Source organism: Microtus pennsylvanicus, chromosome 1, assembly GCF_037038515.1.
Source record: "Microtus pennsylvanicus isolate mMicPen1 chromosome 1, mMicPen1.hap1, whole genome shotgun sequence".
Lineage (NCBI taxonomy): Eukaryota > Metazoa > Chordata > Mammalia > Rodentia > Cricetidae > Microtus > Microtus pennsylvanicus.
The window spans coordinates 94,279,917-94,295,842 of NC_134579.1; the positions used below are offsets into that span (position 1 = coordinate 94,279,917).

A 15,926-nucleotide genomic window follows, 5' to 3' on the forward strand; every position below is an offset into this window, starting at 1 on the left:
TTAATTAAGTGTTTTGTGGTTGTTTGTTTTTTGCAAGAAAACCAAAAAAAAAAAGAATCTATGCACTTAACATTCAAGAACGTGTTTCTGTGTATGTAATGAGTCTACACACAGAAGCTCATGTCATGTGCTTTTTGCCTTTATTTTTTATTTTATCGAGACAGGGTCTCATATAGCTCAGGTTGTCTCCATCTCTGCAGTTGAGGATAGCCTTTAACTCCTGATCCTTGTGCCTCCCTCCACCTCCTGAGTGCTGGGATTGCTGCTGGGCACGGCCCTGCCTGGCTTACAATGTGTTTTGGAAATTTCCAAGACATTTTCTGGCTGCTGAACCCAAAATATTTGTTGGAGACTGTCCCTGAATTGCCAACCCACGAAGCAGGTGACAGCTATGGCGCTCAGCTGCAGTCACCAGTGCAGCCCCACTCACCCTCGGCCGGCCCCGCAGTGACATTGGCTTGCAGCTCTGGCCCATAGGCGATGGTCCGCGCCTGGACTCGGAAGAAATAGGTCACTCCCTTGGTGAGGTCCCGCACCTTCAGCCAGCGTTGCCAGTTCCCTTTCACGTCCACGGTCACCACCTTGCTCACTCCTGGAATGGCCACAGAAGCACAGGGAAGAGGGGCCTGAGCGTGGTGAAGTAATTGAGCATGCTGATCTGTTCCGATAAGAAGGAAGACAGCTTGGGCAGCTCGCGAGAGGAGCATTGCTTACAATTAGGAGGAGTTTAAATGCTGATCCCGGCCAATTTTCAGCCCAGATACATGTAATTAGAGTTTAAGCTTGATAAGTGACTCTGTCCAAGAAACCACCAAGCCTGTGACAGTCACAAGGGAAATGGCACAGGCTTCACTGAGGACTGTGGGAGAAAAGGGAAGGTGCCCAGGAAGGACTCCCAGGCTGTATCCTGGAGACCATTCCCTTTCCACTCTGCCCCCAGCTTTAGAGTCCTGCCTCACCTGCAGAGACTGACTGCAAACCTCTGATTTAGTAGGGAGGGCAGGGTGTGGAAGAGGCCGGCTTCAAATGTGAGCTTTCCCCAATGATGGGTCAGCAGCCTGACCTAGCTGACGTGTGTGTGGCTTGCAAGCATCAAGCCACCTTTGGAAACATCATCCATGGACTTTGGAGTGAAGATGTTAAATCCGTGCCTTTTATGGAATGTTATTTTAACTAGGCAAAGACATGTTACATTACAGAACATTACTAACTGGGTAAAGGTGTGTTACATTTGTTTATGCTGCAGAATGTTACTTTAACTGTGCAAAGGTTGTGTTACATTTGTTCATGCTGCATTTGTTTAATTATGTAAAGATATGTTGCATTTGTTTTGCCTTGTCTACCTAAGGTGTCTGATTGGTCTAATAAAGAGCGGAATGGCTAATAGCTAGGCAAGAGAGGGATAGCTGTGTACAGGGACAATGGTTTTACCCTGTAAAGATTTGCTTCTTGTACTTGTTTAATAAAACGCTGATCGGTCACTAGCCAGGCAGGAAGTAGAGGCAGGGCAACCAGGCAGGAAGTAGAGGCAGGGCAACCAGGCAGGAAGTAGAGACAGGGCAACCAGGCAGGAAGTATAGGCAGGGCAACCAGGCAGGAAGTAGAGGTGGGGTAATGAGAACAGAAGAATGCTGGAAAAAGGAAAGAGTCTGCAGTCACATCACCCAGACACAGAGCAAGCAAGATTTGACTGCCTCACTGAAAATGGTACTAAGCCATGTGGCTAACACAGACAAGAATTATGGGCTAATATAAGCTATAAACATTAATAAAAAGCCTGAGATAATAGGTCAATCAGTTTATAATTAAAGTAGATCTCTGTGAGTTTCTATGGGACTGAACGACTGAAGGATTAGGTGGGACAGAAACATCGGTTAACATAACTGGGGCTGCCAGGCAGAAAGAATAAATAGGAGGAGAAATCTAGACTCAGGAGGAACAAGAGAAGAAGAGATGCCAGAGCAAGGGAGACATCTGGGACCAGCTGTTAGTCAACAGACACAAGAAGCAGTGGAAATACGATATAGAGAAGGACAGAGAAGTGAAAATCCCTGAGGCAAACGGTAGATAAAGAGAAACTGATTAATTTTAGTTAAAAGAGCTAGCCAGTAACGAGCCTAAGCTAGGCCAAGCATTCAAAACTATTAACAAGAATAAGTTTCCATGTCATGATCTGGGAGCTGGTTGGTGGCCCAAAAGAAAAAGTCTGGCACTCTGAGTACTGACCCTGAGTTCAGAGAATGAGAATCACACGAGACAATATTTCTACACAGAAATACATAATGAACATACAAAGTCCCATGAAGAACCCTAATTCATGGCTATGTTTTCAGGACCCCTGATCATTTCCTGAGATTGAGAATATATGTGTGTGGGTAAATACAGTCATATCTACACACTACATCTGATCACCAAGTCAGCCAGAGTGGCTAAGGAGACAGCGAGATACACTGCATGGATACACGGAACAAAATTCAGTCTGGTGGCTACCGGGTGACGAGTGGAAGGGCAGTGCATACAGCACGAATATTCTGGAAAACAACCCTATCTTACAACTGAGATAGCTAATGGGAAGGTAGCACATTAACATGGCTATGATGAACAACAATTGATCTGGTGACCGAGATAGCCGCTGAGTAGCTTACGGGAGGGTAGCGCACACAGCACTGAAACTCTCAACAGAGGCAATTCACATCTTGGCCAAGAGGCAGGAGGATGGAGGGGGATTTAGTTGAAGTACTTGGGATTGTGCATACTTAAAATTTAGAAATGGTTTAGCCCCCCAGTCTAATATTTTTGGATTGCAATTAATTTCAGGTAAATGATACTGCAGAAAAAGAATCAGAGAATAATGAACATTGCTATACAATTAGACTGAAATCTAACATTCGGAGGAAAGAAGAAATACTGAAAATTTCACAAACGTACATTCCCCGGGAGGGCAGATGAGGTTCTTGGCCTCCATGGGTTCGCAAACAATGCAGTGATGATGTTTTAGGTAGGTAAGCTCCTGGCTGTGGGACTTCTCCGAGCTCTCACTCGCTCTGCCAGGCACATCCAGGATGAGAAGAGGAAATAGTTCTTCCACATCCTTGAGGTCAGCAGAAGTGTGTCCTTGGAGCCTCGTGAAGAGCTGGACACGGGGGATGCTACTTCCTGCTGAGCACCCATGCTCCCAGCGGAATGAGGGTATCGTCATGAAGCGTGTCTCTTTCATACCACGCGGGCTTATTTAGAGGAACCAAAGTACCATCTTATTCAAAACTGATCCATTGTTCCAAGCCATCAGAGCACAGGTCTGCAGACCCCAGGTCTCCAAAATGCCTCTCAGTTGGTTCATTGCGCTCATAATGTGCCTTTAATACAGGTTTTTGTCAGCTGACTTACTGCCTTCCGAATGATTTCAGGGTGATTTAAACCAGTTCTCGTTCACCCTCCTCATTTGGGGGGTCTGTAGAAAAATGTAGTCATTTCTACAGACCTGGACCCCACCGTTATTCGTGCTACTCAAGGAAGGGGCTACAAGGATGGTAGGTGGCACAGGGTGGCTGTCACTGCAAACACGTTCTCAGGTGTAAGGTTGCATGGTAGCAATTCCTTCTGTTCTTAGAAACGCTTAGTTCTCTCTGGAGCAGATGCAAATCCATTTAGGGACTTGGTACATTTGATCCTGCCCAGAGGAAGGGTCATCCTGGCCTTCCCTCCATTTCAAGTGTGTCAGAATTTTATTTATGTAGTCAATTTTAAAACCATGCCCTGTACTACGAAGCCTTGGGGGTAACAATCTCATAAAACTACGACAGTTTAAAACATATTTAAGAAACATAAAAATATCTCTGCCATAAAATCAGATTCCCAAAACATGGCTCGGTGCTCAAATGGCTTAGTGCTCCATGCAGTGCAGTGCTCCAGGGAGCACAGTCTGTGGGGCGTGGTGCTGGGTCCCAAATGTAGCAGTTGTGCAGTACTGCAGCCTGTGGCTTTCGGCAGCACGGTGCTCCCAGTAGCATGATACTCTGATGGCTGGCACTTCTACTGGATGGTACTATGCTGGTGCAATGCCCCCAGCAGGGTGACTGCTCCCAATGTACTGATGTCTCTGTCCTCCCTGTGGTTGGTTATTCCTAGTGATCAGTGCTCCAGTTGGTTATATCCCGAGTGGTGCTGTGCTCCCACGGGTGTAGTGCTCCAGTGGGATGTTCTTCCCAGTGGAATAATTTCCCAGTCATGGGGATGCTTTTAGTGGGAGTGGTGTGCCAGCACGCCGTTATTCCCAGTGGGGTAACGCTGTTCTCAATGGGGCGATGGTCCCAGTAGGGTGGTACTAATACTGGGGTGATGCTCCTAGTGATGTGGTGCTCCCCATGGGGTAGTGCCTCTAGTGGTTTCGTCTTGTATCTGGCTGAACATTTGCTCTCCCGCTCCTGATAGCAGCAGGAAAATTTCTCAGAGATGCATGAAAGGAAAGGGCAGAGAAGAGCAAAGACAAGAACTTCCTGTCTGCCACTCAGCCAAGAGTGGTTCTCTTGGAAGTTTGCAGTCCTAGGTCAGCAGGGGAAGAATTGGGGAAGCCTTAGTCCCAGGTAATGCCAGGTAAGACCAATGTTCTATTTCACCAGTTAATTATTTAAATTTCTTTTATGAAGTACTAGGCATGAAACCTAGGCCTTATATGTCTAGGCAGGGGCTCTACCACTGAGCCACACCCCAGCCCCTCACTGGGGGATTCTAGGCAGGTGCTCTACCACTGAGCTACACCCCAGCCCCTCACTGGGGGATTCTAGGCAGGGGCTCTACCACTGAGCCACACCCCAGCCCCTCACTGGGGATTCTATGTAAGGGAGGTGCTGGGTCACCCTGTAGGCCTATTCAGCTGCATCCATGCATGTGCAAGTGTGCAGCATGTGTGCATGTGTCTGTGTTGGCAGGGCTCTAGTGTGTCCTGTGTTCAAACATCTGTTAAGCTGTTAAGCTCTGCTTGCCTCATGATGGCCGAGCTTCCACTGGCCATGAGAGTCGAGCAGCCACAACCAGAGTAAGCTGCCGTGGGGACACTGGTTCAGGAGGCGTGAGTAGTGAGACCTTTTCCATGGTCACCTCATTCTTGCAGGGCCATTCATGGTTCCTGTGACTCAGTTGTTGCTTCTTACAGGCAATTCTGTAGTGCCATTGGCTGGGCTGTGTGCTTCTAGTCACTAACCAGCTGAGTCTGGGATCAACCATGACAGACACGCAGAAGAAGGAGGGGATGTGTAAGGTCAGTGTAGGGCTACAGAGTGGGTCTTAGGACAGCCTAGGCTACAGAGTACGTTTGAGTCTAGCCTGGGCTGCAAAGTAAATGTCTCAGAACAAAAGCAAAAGCAAAATCAAGGATCTGGGCATCTGGATCACTTGCTCTTGGACTGTCTATGTTGAGGCCTGGCTGTCCTCGATTTCCAGAACCAATAAGGGGCCACAAAGTCACAATCCTGTCCTCCTGTCCCAGTGTCCCAGTTCTCAGCACGGAGCAGACACTGCCCCGACGACAAGAACATGTGTGATGAAGGAGCCAGACCTCGAGACACACAGAGGGGCAATGCCAGCAAGAGAACATCTTGTCACTTATGAGAAGAGGTGAAAACGGGTGCAACCGAAGTGACTTCACCGGCTGCCACTTGGGGAGTGACAAGCACACACCCAGCTATGCAGTCAGTGAATCGCCTGGCACTCCCTCTCCAGTGCTCGCCTTTGCACGGGCTGTCAGGAACACAAGCTCCCCAGCTCCTTCCGATCATAGGCCGCAGAGCTCCACTCATGCACTGGGCACCTGGGTTCAAGTCCCTCCCCTCCTTCTGAGTCTGGAAGTCCAGTCGATGGGTGGAAGGCTCTTGGGCCCATAGATGGCTCCACAGAAAGGCACTGACTGCCGAGTTTGACTCACATGGTGGAAGCAGAAGAGAAATGACTACTGCAAGTTGTTTTCTGATTTTCACACACATGCCGCGCCTCATGGGTGTGTGTGCACGTGCCCATATATGTGTGCGTGCATGTGCACACACACAACAAAAATTTTAAATGTAATAATAAAAAAGATGGGCTCTAAATTCAGTTCTTTGTGGGGGGGTGCATGTGTGATGGGGGAGGTGATCATGTGTGTGCATATGTATTCATGTGTGTAGGGGCCAGACGTCAATGTTGAGTATCCCTCCTCTGGCGTTGTCCATCATGACTTTTAACAGAGTACCTCCTACAGGTACTGAGGGTCTCTGAGTAGGTCAGGCTGGTTGGCCAGTGAGTCCCACAGATCCCCGTTTTTCTCTCTCACCAGTGCTGGGATTATAAATACATGTCACCATACCCTTCTTTTTGGGTGGCTGCTGGGGATCGAACTCAGATCCTCATGCTTGCAAGGCAAGTACTTTACTGAGTGACCATCTCCCCAGCCTCCTGAACTCAGTTTCTCTGTAAAATGTACACCGAGGCTACAGTTCAGCGTGAGGGCACAGATGCGGGGATGGTGGACGGCAGGCGAGGAGGGGGTGAGAAACAGAAATCAGAAAGGAAAGGCCCTGACTGCTCCTAGGTGTGGTGGAGGAGAATACTGGGCTCGAGATGTGGAGGGGAGGGGAGGGGGATGCCAGCCAGGAGGACCCTGGAGCAGGTAGGGACTGAGGGATGCAGGGAGAACCTGGCGGCCAGCATCTGCTTGGATACATTAAATGGGCGCCTCAAGTGTTTGTCCTGGGTTTGAAACCTAACAAATAGTACTGTGCAGGTACGTTGTAAGTCAGTGGTCCTCAACCTTCCTAAAGTTGCAACCCTTTAATACAGTTCCTCACGTTGTGGTGACCCCAAGTACTAAATTATTTTCAATGCTATGCCATAACTGTAGTTTTGCTAGTGTTAGAAACTGTAATGGAACTATCTGTGTTTTCCAGTCTTAGGCGATCCATGTGAAAGGGTCATTCGAGACCTCCAAAGAGGTCATGACCCACAACTTGAGAGCCACGGCAGTAGGTACTCATAAACACTGCCCATCACCGAGGCCAGGTGGGATCATTTCTAAATGGATCAAGTGTGTCAGAACACATTGTCGTGAAAGAGGAAAAAGTACCCCCCATATCCCTGGTAACACAGGGCGTGTAGAGGCAGGAGGCTGGCTGGCTGGGAGAAGCGGCTGTGGGAAAGCCAGAACCATCTGAGGGATGTACAGAGAGAGTGAATCACAACAGACAGCAAGTTCCCCGTGGCAGGGATCCCATTAAGGAATGACAGGCAATTGTTTGGAGAGCAGGTACTAGAGTCAGCTAGGAACAGCAGCATTGGGCTCCCAGGGTATGAGCCACAGGATTGTTGGGGATCCAGGCAGCCATTAACCCGGGACACAGGACATAGCAGAGTCAGCTGCTTGTTTGAGGACAAATGAAATACTCAAGCCAGTTCTGATTACGAAGGGTTCCTGGGTCAATTAGTGCCACGATTCTGACAGTCACTACTCATTTGAATGACTTCAGTTGTTTGCCGTCCGTGAAACGCTTGTGACGTGAGTGTGTGTGTATGTGTGATGTGCGGAAGGAACCCTACTGAACAGATAGGAAGGCCTTTGGGAAGTCTTCAATCTGCTGTTCATATAAAAACGGGCATGTCTTTTGGAAGTCTGTCCTGGGATCTTGAAGGTAGTCCTGTAGGAACCACCTGCTCCTGGACAGGTTGTTCACCTCGGCAGGAATGCCACCCAGCACGACCACAGCCATCACTGTCCTCTGTCCCCTCCAGTGCCATCTTGGACTCTTAGAACTCCATCCACAGATCACCCCCACAGCTGTTAGGAAGCTCATTGATCGCCCCAGACACCCTTAGCTTTTTCTTTCTCTCACTTTCCCTTCTCTGGTTTGGGACGTGGCTCGGCTCGGAACTGATGGTGCAAAAGCCGGGGGCCATAGTTTACGGTGAGCATTCTGTCTTTCTTAGAGGACCATGAAATAACGGCAAATCTTCTGGTCAAAGGCATCGGAAATTCGATGTGATAAAATCGAGTGTTTGAATGTTCCCTTTCAAATCAACTTCCTGCTCCATGGGACTGCCTATTTCAAAAGGAAAATGACCCCGTCGTTAAACGGAGGGCCATTATGGTCTGGCCAGCTGCTGATGCATTATTTCCTTCTGGACATTCAATAATCCCTAAGTTTTACCATCTATCTGCGTATGACCAGGAGAAGGGAGGTCTGAACCTGGGTCATAATGCAGAGATGGCTGCACCTGTCCCTGGGCATGCATTGGGGTGAGGAAAAAAGGCTACAAGGTCCTCAGTGGACTCAGTGGATAGAAGACTCAGCCATAGATGGAACTCAAAATACACCCAGAGGCGGGACTGATAATCAGGTTCCTGGTGTGTGACTAGGAGCCCTACTGGTCCTCTGAAGCCACATCTTTAATCTGGCACTTGCTGCTGTTCCACCACATTGCCCCGCCTCAGCCCTCCAGGCAGAACGATAGGCAGGATCTCTACTGCTGTCTTCCCTCAGTTACTATGGGCTCCATGATCTGCTTTCCCAAAGCCATTTGCATTCCAGCCCATGATCCGTCTATTATTTATCCGCGAGCACATTCTTGGGAGAGCAAGGACCTGCTTTCTAACCTGTTCTCTTAGTTAAGTTTTTATTGCTGTGAAGAGGCACCATGACCACAGCAACTCTTATAAAGGAAACATTTAATTGTGGTAACCTGCAGTTCAGAGGTTCAGTCCATCATGGCAGGGAACACGGCAACATGCAGGCAGGGAGCATGGAGACATGCAGGCAGGCACGGTGCTGGAGAAACAGCCGAGTGGCTTATATTTTGCAAGCAACAGGAAATCAAATGACTGTCACACTGAATGAAGCTTGAGAAAAAGACCTCAAAGCCCACCCCTACAGTGGTACAGTTCCAACAAAAGGTCAAAAGGTGAGGTCCAGATTAAAGGTGTGCCCTCCAGTCTCAAGGTCTGGATTGAAGACGTGTGCCGTCCAGCCTTCTCTGACAAGGCCACACCTCCTAATAGTGCCACCCCCTGTGATCTTATGGGGGTCAAAGATATTCAAATTACCATACCTGTGGTATTCAGACATGGTATTCACCAGCAAGCCCCAGAGTCTGTTACTCTTTACTCAAAACCCGGTTCAGCTAGTTAGCTAGTTAGCCATTACAGACCTGTCTCTAGCTCTCCAGCACCAGGATTGAGCATTGCCACCCCTAGAGTTTCTACATGGGCTCTAGGGTTCATTCAGGCCCTCATGCTTGCACTGCAAGTACCAGAAGCTGAGCCATCTCCCCATTCCTTCTCTGTGTACCCTGGAGTAGAGTCCACTACAGTCCTCCCCACCCCCCACTCACACACAAGGACTTACCTTGCACGGGTGCTAAGGGCTCATACACCACTCGATAGCCCTGAAGGATGCCGTTAGCTGCTGATGGCTCCCCCCAGGACACGTTGAGTGTGGTGGAGGTTATTTCTGAGAAGGCCAAGAAGCTGGGGGCCCCCGGAGCTGGGAAAAGAGCGCACAGGGATGCAGAGTGAAGATAAATGGTTTTATGGATACCTCGGACAGAGCCATGCCTCCTTACCGGACGGGCGGTGCTCCTAGGTTGTGGAAGTGTAAGTGGCCAAGAGGAATGGAGGGATGGGAGACACAGTGAAAAGCCCTCGGCTGACTGGGATCAACAAGATGCAGGGGCCCTCCCAGAAGATCACAAAGGATAATGCAGCTGAACCACAAAGGAGCGGCAAGGGGGAAAGGACAAAGGCCAGAATAGCTAACAGAGAGAGCAGACGATAAACTGTGGCAGCTCCATCGCTGGACGCTGTGGGAAGATGCTGGACGCTGTGGGAAGATGCTGGACGCTGTGGGAGATGCTGAGTCCCGTCTTCCAGGAAAGCAGAAGCACTGTCTCCCCTCACTTCCTATCCCCACACTCCTCCTTCCTCTTCACAGCTCAGCCCGCCCCTTTCCTGCTCTTCCCTCCTCTTTTCTCCCTTCTATTCTTCACCTTCCCCCTCTGTTCCTCTCCCCTCCCCATTTCACCTTTCCATTTCCCTCCCCTCTTCCTTCTCTTTCTAACCCTCCTTTCCCATGGCAGGGGGTGGGCTGGGTAGTATTGTGGGGTGGGTGATGGTGGTGGTGGCTGCGACCTTGATCCTTCCTCTTGAAATTCCTTTGAAACCTTGTAGTCACAGATTGCTGCTGGGCTAACACACAAGGAAGCCTGAGCTACCAATCCATCAAGGCTGTGGATGGGTATAGAAGCCCTGGGGTGCAGCCATATGGGTCCCCGATTTGGGCCCTGGCCTCCATGCACAAGGAACTCAGTTCCTAGAGACCAAGATGAATGGGGAGAAGCTCTGAGAGAAAGCACTAGAAGGAGCTCTGTGGGTCAGGAAGGGAGGTTAGACACAGACAAGGCTCTTCCTCCTTCCATGACTTTGAAGGCTTACAAGAAAACACACTGCTACAACCTAGCCAAACTGCCTTAGCACAGGCATTGGGGACCAATGGGTCACTGTCATACACCTCCAATTTCTAAGTGCACTCTTTTTCTTTCTTTTCCTTTCCTTCCTCCCTCCCTCCTTCCCTATCCCCCCTCTTTATTATTTTCTTTTTTCTTTTCTTTTTTTTTGAGACAGGGTCTTACGTATCTCATGCTGACTTGGAACTCAACATGTCATTAAAGAGAACTGAACTCTGTATCCTCCTGCCTCCGTCTCCCAAATGAGCTATACCCCTGGCTCTTGAGCAGTACCCTTGATGCTATGACAGGACAGACAGGGCCACCTACCAGCTTGATGCGTGCGTCCCTGACGTGGGTCACTCTTAGGCCCATCACCCGCGGCATTGAAGGCAGAAATGCTGACCAGGTACTTGGTGTGGCTGGTGAGATTCTTTATCTTTACTACAGGCTCAGGAAGGAAGAGGACCTTCATCTTCTCAGTCTCATTGCGGCTGTCGGCCTCCCAGTAGTAAATCTGTTGGGCAGAGCATGGGGTATGGTTGGAATCTACCAAGCCTTAGTATGAAGACTATGATCCTGGGGTTCAGGTTAGTTGGTGAAGGAGGCCTAGTGTACTGGGGTGTTGGGCAATGGTCAGGGATGCTGCCCTGTTATCTAGACTTTGAGCATCATCTACTTAAACTGATCAGTGTGGGACCTGCAGGTGGGCCAGTATGCAGAGGTCACAGCCCCTGTTGCGTGTTGTGGTTAGGATGCAGGCTGCCTGCTCCAGGCTCATGCATTTGAACGCTTGTTATGTGCAGCCTATAACCTGTGACGTAGTCTTCTGGTGGGGGAAAGCACCAGAATCTGCTCCCTGCTCTGACCTACAGATAGGCAAGACCCAAAGTCTCTCCCCACACTCCCATAGTTTGTTAAAAACCCACACCCAAATCTTCCATTACTGTAGCAAAATCACTTTGGGGAGGAAACACCAAAAATCACAGGAAGGAGACGGGGGATGATGATGGACCAATCAGTGTTTGCTGTACAAGCATGAGCACATGAGTTCAATCCCCAGCACCCATGTTAAAAAAAAAAAAAGCCAGGCATGGGATGCATGCTTCCAATCCCAGCTCTGGGGAAGTGAGGCAAACAGATCCCTGGGGCTCAGCCTATCTTACAAGCCAGCAAGACAGTGGACAGTTTGTCTCAAAACACAAGGTAGGATGCAGGAGAGCTGGCTTAGCAATTAAAGGTATATTCCGCCCTTCCAGAAGATCTGAGGTCAGATCCTAGCAGCGATCCCTGGCAACTCACAACTGCTGATGGAGTTCTGATGCCCTCTTCTGGTCTCCACTGGTACATGCACTGATGTGTACATACTCAGACACAATTTAAGAATGATTTTTTTTCTAAATGTGGTGGAGGGAACCTGAGAAACAATAGCTGGCTTCCAAACACATGCACACACACACATGTACCTGAGCATGTACACACACACACACACACACACACACACACGCACGCACGCACGCACGCATCAGGAAACAGTCCTAAGCTGGGACTGGGGAGAGCACCTTGCCTCCCTTAGGTACCATTTTTTCTCATCTAGCTTTGCTGTGCTTTACAGGTAAATCTGAGGTCCAAGCACAAAGGTTTGAATGATTAGCAGAACCACTTCCCTAAACAGCTGTCTGGCAACCCCTGCCCCAAACCCGTGCCAGCTGGACTGCCCAAAGACAACACTGGCTGGAAGATCCCCCTTGGCTCTGTGTACATGAGCCTGTGCCAGGCCACAAGAGCAGTGTGCCCTCTGTGAGAGCAGGGCAGACGCTGCAGGAGGCAGCCGGGACACCCGGCCTCACAGGTCCATCTGTGGTGGAGCCTGTCCGACATGTGAGCCTGCTGACTTCCACCCTCAAGCCCTAGCTGCACGTTTGATGGCAGAGCTGACTGCAGGAAAGCCTCTGCTCAGACAGGCCATGCTAACTTGTGATCAATATCCAAGTTCAATGTCTTTATCATTAGGGAAATGAGAAAACATATTTTTGGATGTGCATAAATAGTGCCTTGCCTCGGAGCTCAGGGGACTTTCTGTGACCTCATTCATCTTCGTAAGAGCCCTGCCGGCAGGGAGGTATTCATTTTCATAGCACACCTACCAAGATCATTTTAAAATGGACATTTAATTGGGCCAATATTCATCAGGGCAGGATGGCTCTGAGATTCTGATAACTGATCAAGTAGGGCTCATGGAGGCCAGACAAAGAAATTACTTCTGGAAGAATGGAGACGCCAGATGGGATGTCTCCTCCAGGGAGGTCTGGGCAATGCTTAGAGCTCCTGGGTGCCCTCAGCAGGGGTGAAGCGGGCCCATGGAGCCATTCCCCCGCCCCCATGCTGGCTGGCAAGATGAGCACTCTTCCTTTCTTTCACCTTTAGAGCATGGGCTCATGGAGACTTGGTGACTTCTTTAGTGAGCCTGTCTTAAAATGAGGCTCCTAGAAGTCACACCACATGAGGACTCCCAGAGCTCAGAACATGGCCCAAGCTATGGGCGTCTAAGGACCCGAGTGTTATCCTGAAACCCATGCTAAAAGAAATCTGGGCACGGTAGCACCTGCCTGTAACTCTGGTGCTGGGGAGACAGAAACAGGGGGGTCCCTGGGGCTTGTCAGCCAGCCTGCCTAATATATCAGGTGAGTTCTGGGCCAAGGAGAAAGCTTGTCTTCATCCCACCATAGATAGATAGATAGATAAAATAAAAATGTTGACAGTACTTGAGGCCTAAAGAACAGCATAGTCAAGTGCCCTCTGGACATGCCATGTGCACATACACACACAGACACACACAAAGACACATAGACACATATACACACACATAGACAGACATGCACATACACACAGAGGCACAGAGACACATACACACAGACAGACAGACACGCATACAGACACAGACACACACATACATGCACATGAACACGAACAGACACAGACAGGCAGACACACACACACAATACACACACGCACACACAGAGGTTCTCTAGCTCTACCCCACACCTATGGAAATGAGAGATTCCCTCAATGTGCAGTGGACAGTGTGGGATTTGGAACCTGCTTTGGTGAGGGTACCCCACTTCTGGAACAATCAGCAAATGCCCTGGGGGCTGTGGTGTGGGCACGGAAAGAGGTCAGGTTCCTCAGTGGTCCTGATTCTCTTTGGAGGAGCCAAGTGTGCTCTGTGGTGACCACACAGCAGCCACACGGGATGATGCTTCCAAGCCTGCTCCAGGCATACGTGGCCTACTTCACTGTTGTGCAGCTGCTGGGGACACAGCAGTCCCGCAGCGTAGCCTGTACGCAGCCAAAGCCTTAGCGCGCTGGGCACACAGTAAGCTGCAAGAGCCCGATAGTGCATGAAAACTTGCCTTGTAGCCCTGGATGTTCCCGTTCTGGCTCTCTGGGGGTGGCGGGTCCCATGTGACCTCCAGCTGGCTGGCCGTGAGTGGCGTCACCTGGACATTCTGTGGGGCCATCGCTGGAGCTGTGGAAAGAAACGGGACAATAACTTGGGTGGCTTCCCATAAGCTGGCTGGGACCCACCAACTCCTGTCTCCAGGGCTCACACAGGACGTAATTCTGTGACAGCATGGGGAACAGCCCTGGACACCACCCAAGTTTGGAAGGCCTCAGGTATAATCACATTCCAGGTTTCAGGCACTGTGTTCCAGGCAATTCTTAAGTCCTTTGATGCCAAGGAAGGTTGCAAGCTCTCCCAGAGGAACCTCCTCTAAATGCACAAAGCAGACTACACAGTCACAAAGAACATTGATTCTGCAGAGATACAGTTAGCGAATGTTGAGACACATACACTGTCTGGAAACCCACGTGGAACGGGCTGGGAGATCACCCACTGGGAGACAAAACAGTGAGACATGGAAGACAACTGGAGGTCCCAGAAGCACCTGGGACATGGCAGGGACCCAAGAGGCTCTGCAGGTAAGAGAGCCACAGATAGCAAGACATCCCTGAAGGGGGTGGGGTGTGGTGAGAACTCTATGTTTCCAGTGGAAGGAACAGAACACAGTGACAGCTTCTTTGCCACTGCAAGTTTAGGTGCCTCTATTATGGCGCCTGCTCCCAGAAAACTCTAGAGACACAGCCGCCCGTCCACACGCACAGGGACTCTGGTGTCTGGGAACATGGCTGTATGTGCGTTACTCTGACTGCAAGTTCTGAACCCAAGGCTGTTCCTCTCTCTCCCTCCCACCAGAGCACTTCCTGGGGTGCTCCGTCCTATCCCGGGTTCAATATACAAGCAAAAGATGTGGTGGCCAGAGGGCAGTGGGCTTCCCACTCTGTCCCTCACAGCCATTAGGGAGTGGAGAACAGTGCAGGGAGCCGGAGCTGTGCTCGGAACCGCTTTGCCCTCTCTCTACCAGTTGTCTGGCGGTTGGTTCTCAATTCCACACCGGTACCTTCTCGTGGCAGGCTGTTCACTGCCTCTCGGGAGATAGTCCTGTCTCCCACTTGATTGCTCCTCATAGACAATCTGGTTCCTGGTTGTATCCAAGAGTTGCAAGGAGTAATCCTAAGGAACTAGCCCCTGGGAGGCAGAGGCTAGCCCATTAGCCCAGCCCCACCTCACCTCCTTCAGCCTCAGCTTGTGGGCCCAAGAGCACTAACTACCAACTGCTCTTTATCACTTGTGTGTGTGTGTGCACGCACATGCATGTTTGTGGTATGTATATATATATGTTCATGTGTATGCAAATGTGTATGCATGCATGTGTTTATATGTGTGCAGGTATGTATGAAGGCCAGAAATCAGTCAGGTTTTCACTGATCACTTCTCATTTTATTGTATATGTGTGTGTGCGTGTGTGTGTGTGTGTGTGTGTGTGTGTGTGTGAGTGTGCACACTTGTGCATGTGTACGAGAAGGGCAGGCATTCTCCAAGCTCTCACTCTCCACCTCCCCACCTTATTTTTTTTGAGGCAGGGTCCCTCACTGAACCCTGGAGCTAAGAGATTCACTCAGCTAGCCAGTCAATTATATCTAGGGAATTCACCTGACTCTTCCCCTCCCCACCTCTGACAACCCTGGGGCTTTTAGGTGCCTGGAATCCAAACTCATTCCTCAAGCTGTGCATGCATAGTGAGTCCAGTAGTGACTGAGCCTTCTCCACACGCCCTGCTGGCTGCCTTCTGATTTGAGTCTGTCTAGAGGTCAACGGAAGCCACAACACCATCACTGCCTAAGGAGATTTTGCCAGCAGGGGCTCCTTTGTAGAGATAAGGCCACCTCACGAGCAGTAGGTCACCCCTTGCTCGCAGCTCCCTCCCCTGCTTCCTGCTCTCTCCCCCCACCCATGCAGAATAAAATAGTAATTAACACCCGCCCAGCCTGACATGCCTATTTATTTTGGTCTAACTGTGTTCTTCTGTATTATCGCTGCCCACCCTGCCGCTAATGGAAAT

At 49.9% G+C, this 15,926-nt stretch overlaps 1 protein-coding gene across 1 annotated transcript in view; it reads right to left on the minus strand.

Annotated features, from left to right (window-relative positions):
• The window catches only part of Sdk1 (sidekick cell adhesion molecule 1), a 959,866-nt gene that overhangs the window by 34,584 nt on the left and 909,356 nt on the right, over positions 1–15,926 (minus strand). The window contains exons 36-39 of the mRNA XM_075974284.1: positions 13,875–13,990; positions 10,792–10,978; positions 9,366–9,503; positions 431–592 (exon numbers count right to left, since the gene is read on the minus strand). Coding sequence (XP_075830399.1) covers positions 431–592; positions 9,366–9,503; positions 10,792–10,978; positions 13,875–13,990 — 603 coding nt within the window. The remainder of the gene's footprint in view (positions 1–430; positions 593–9,365; positions 9,504–10,791; positions 10,979–13,874; positions 13,991–15,926) is intronic.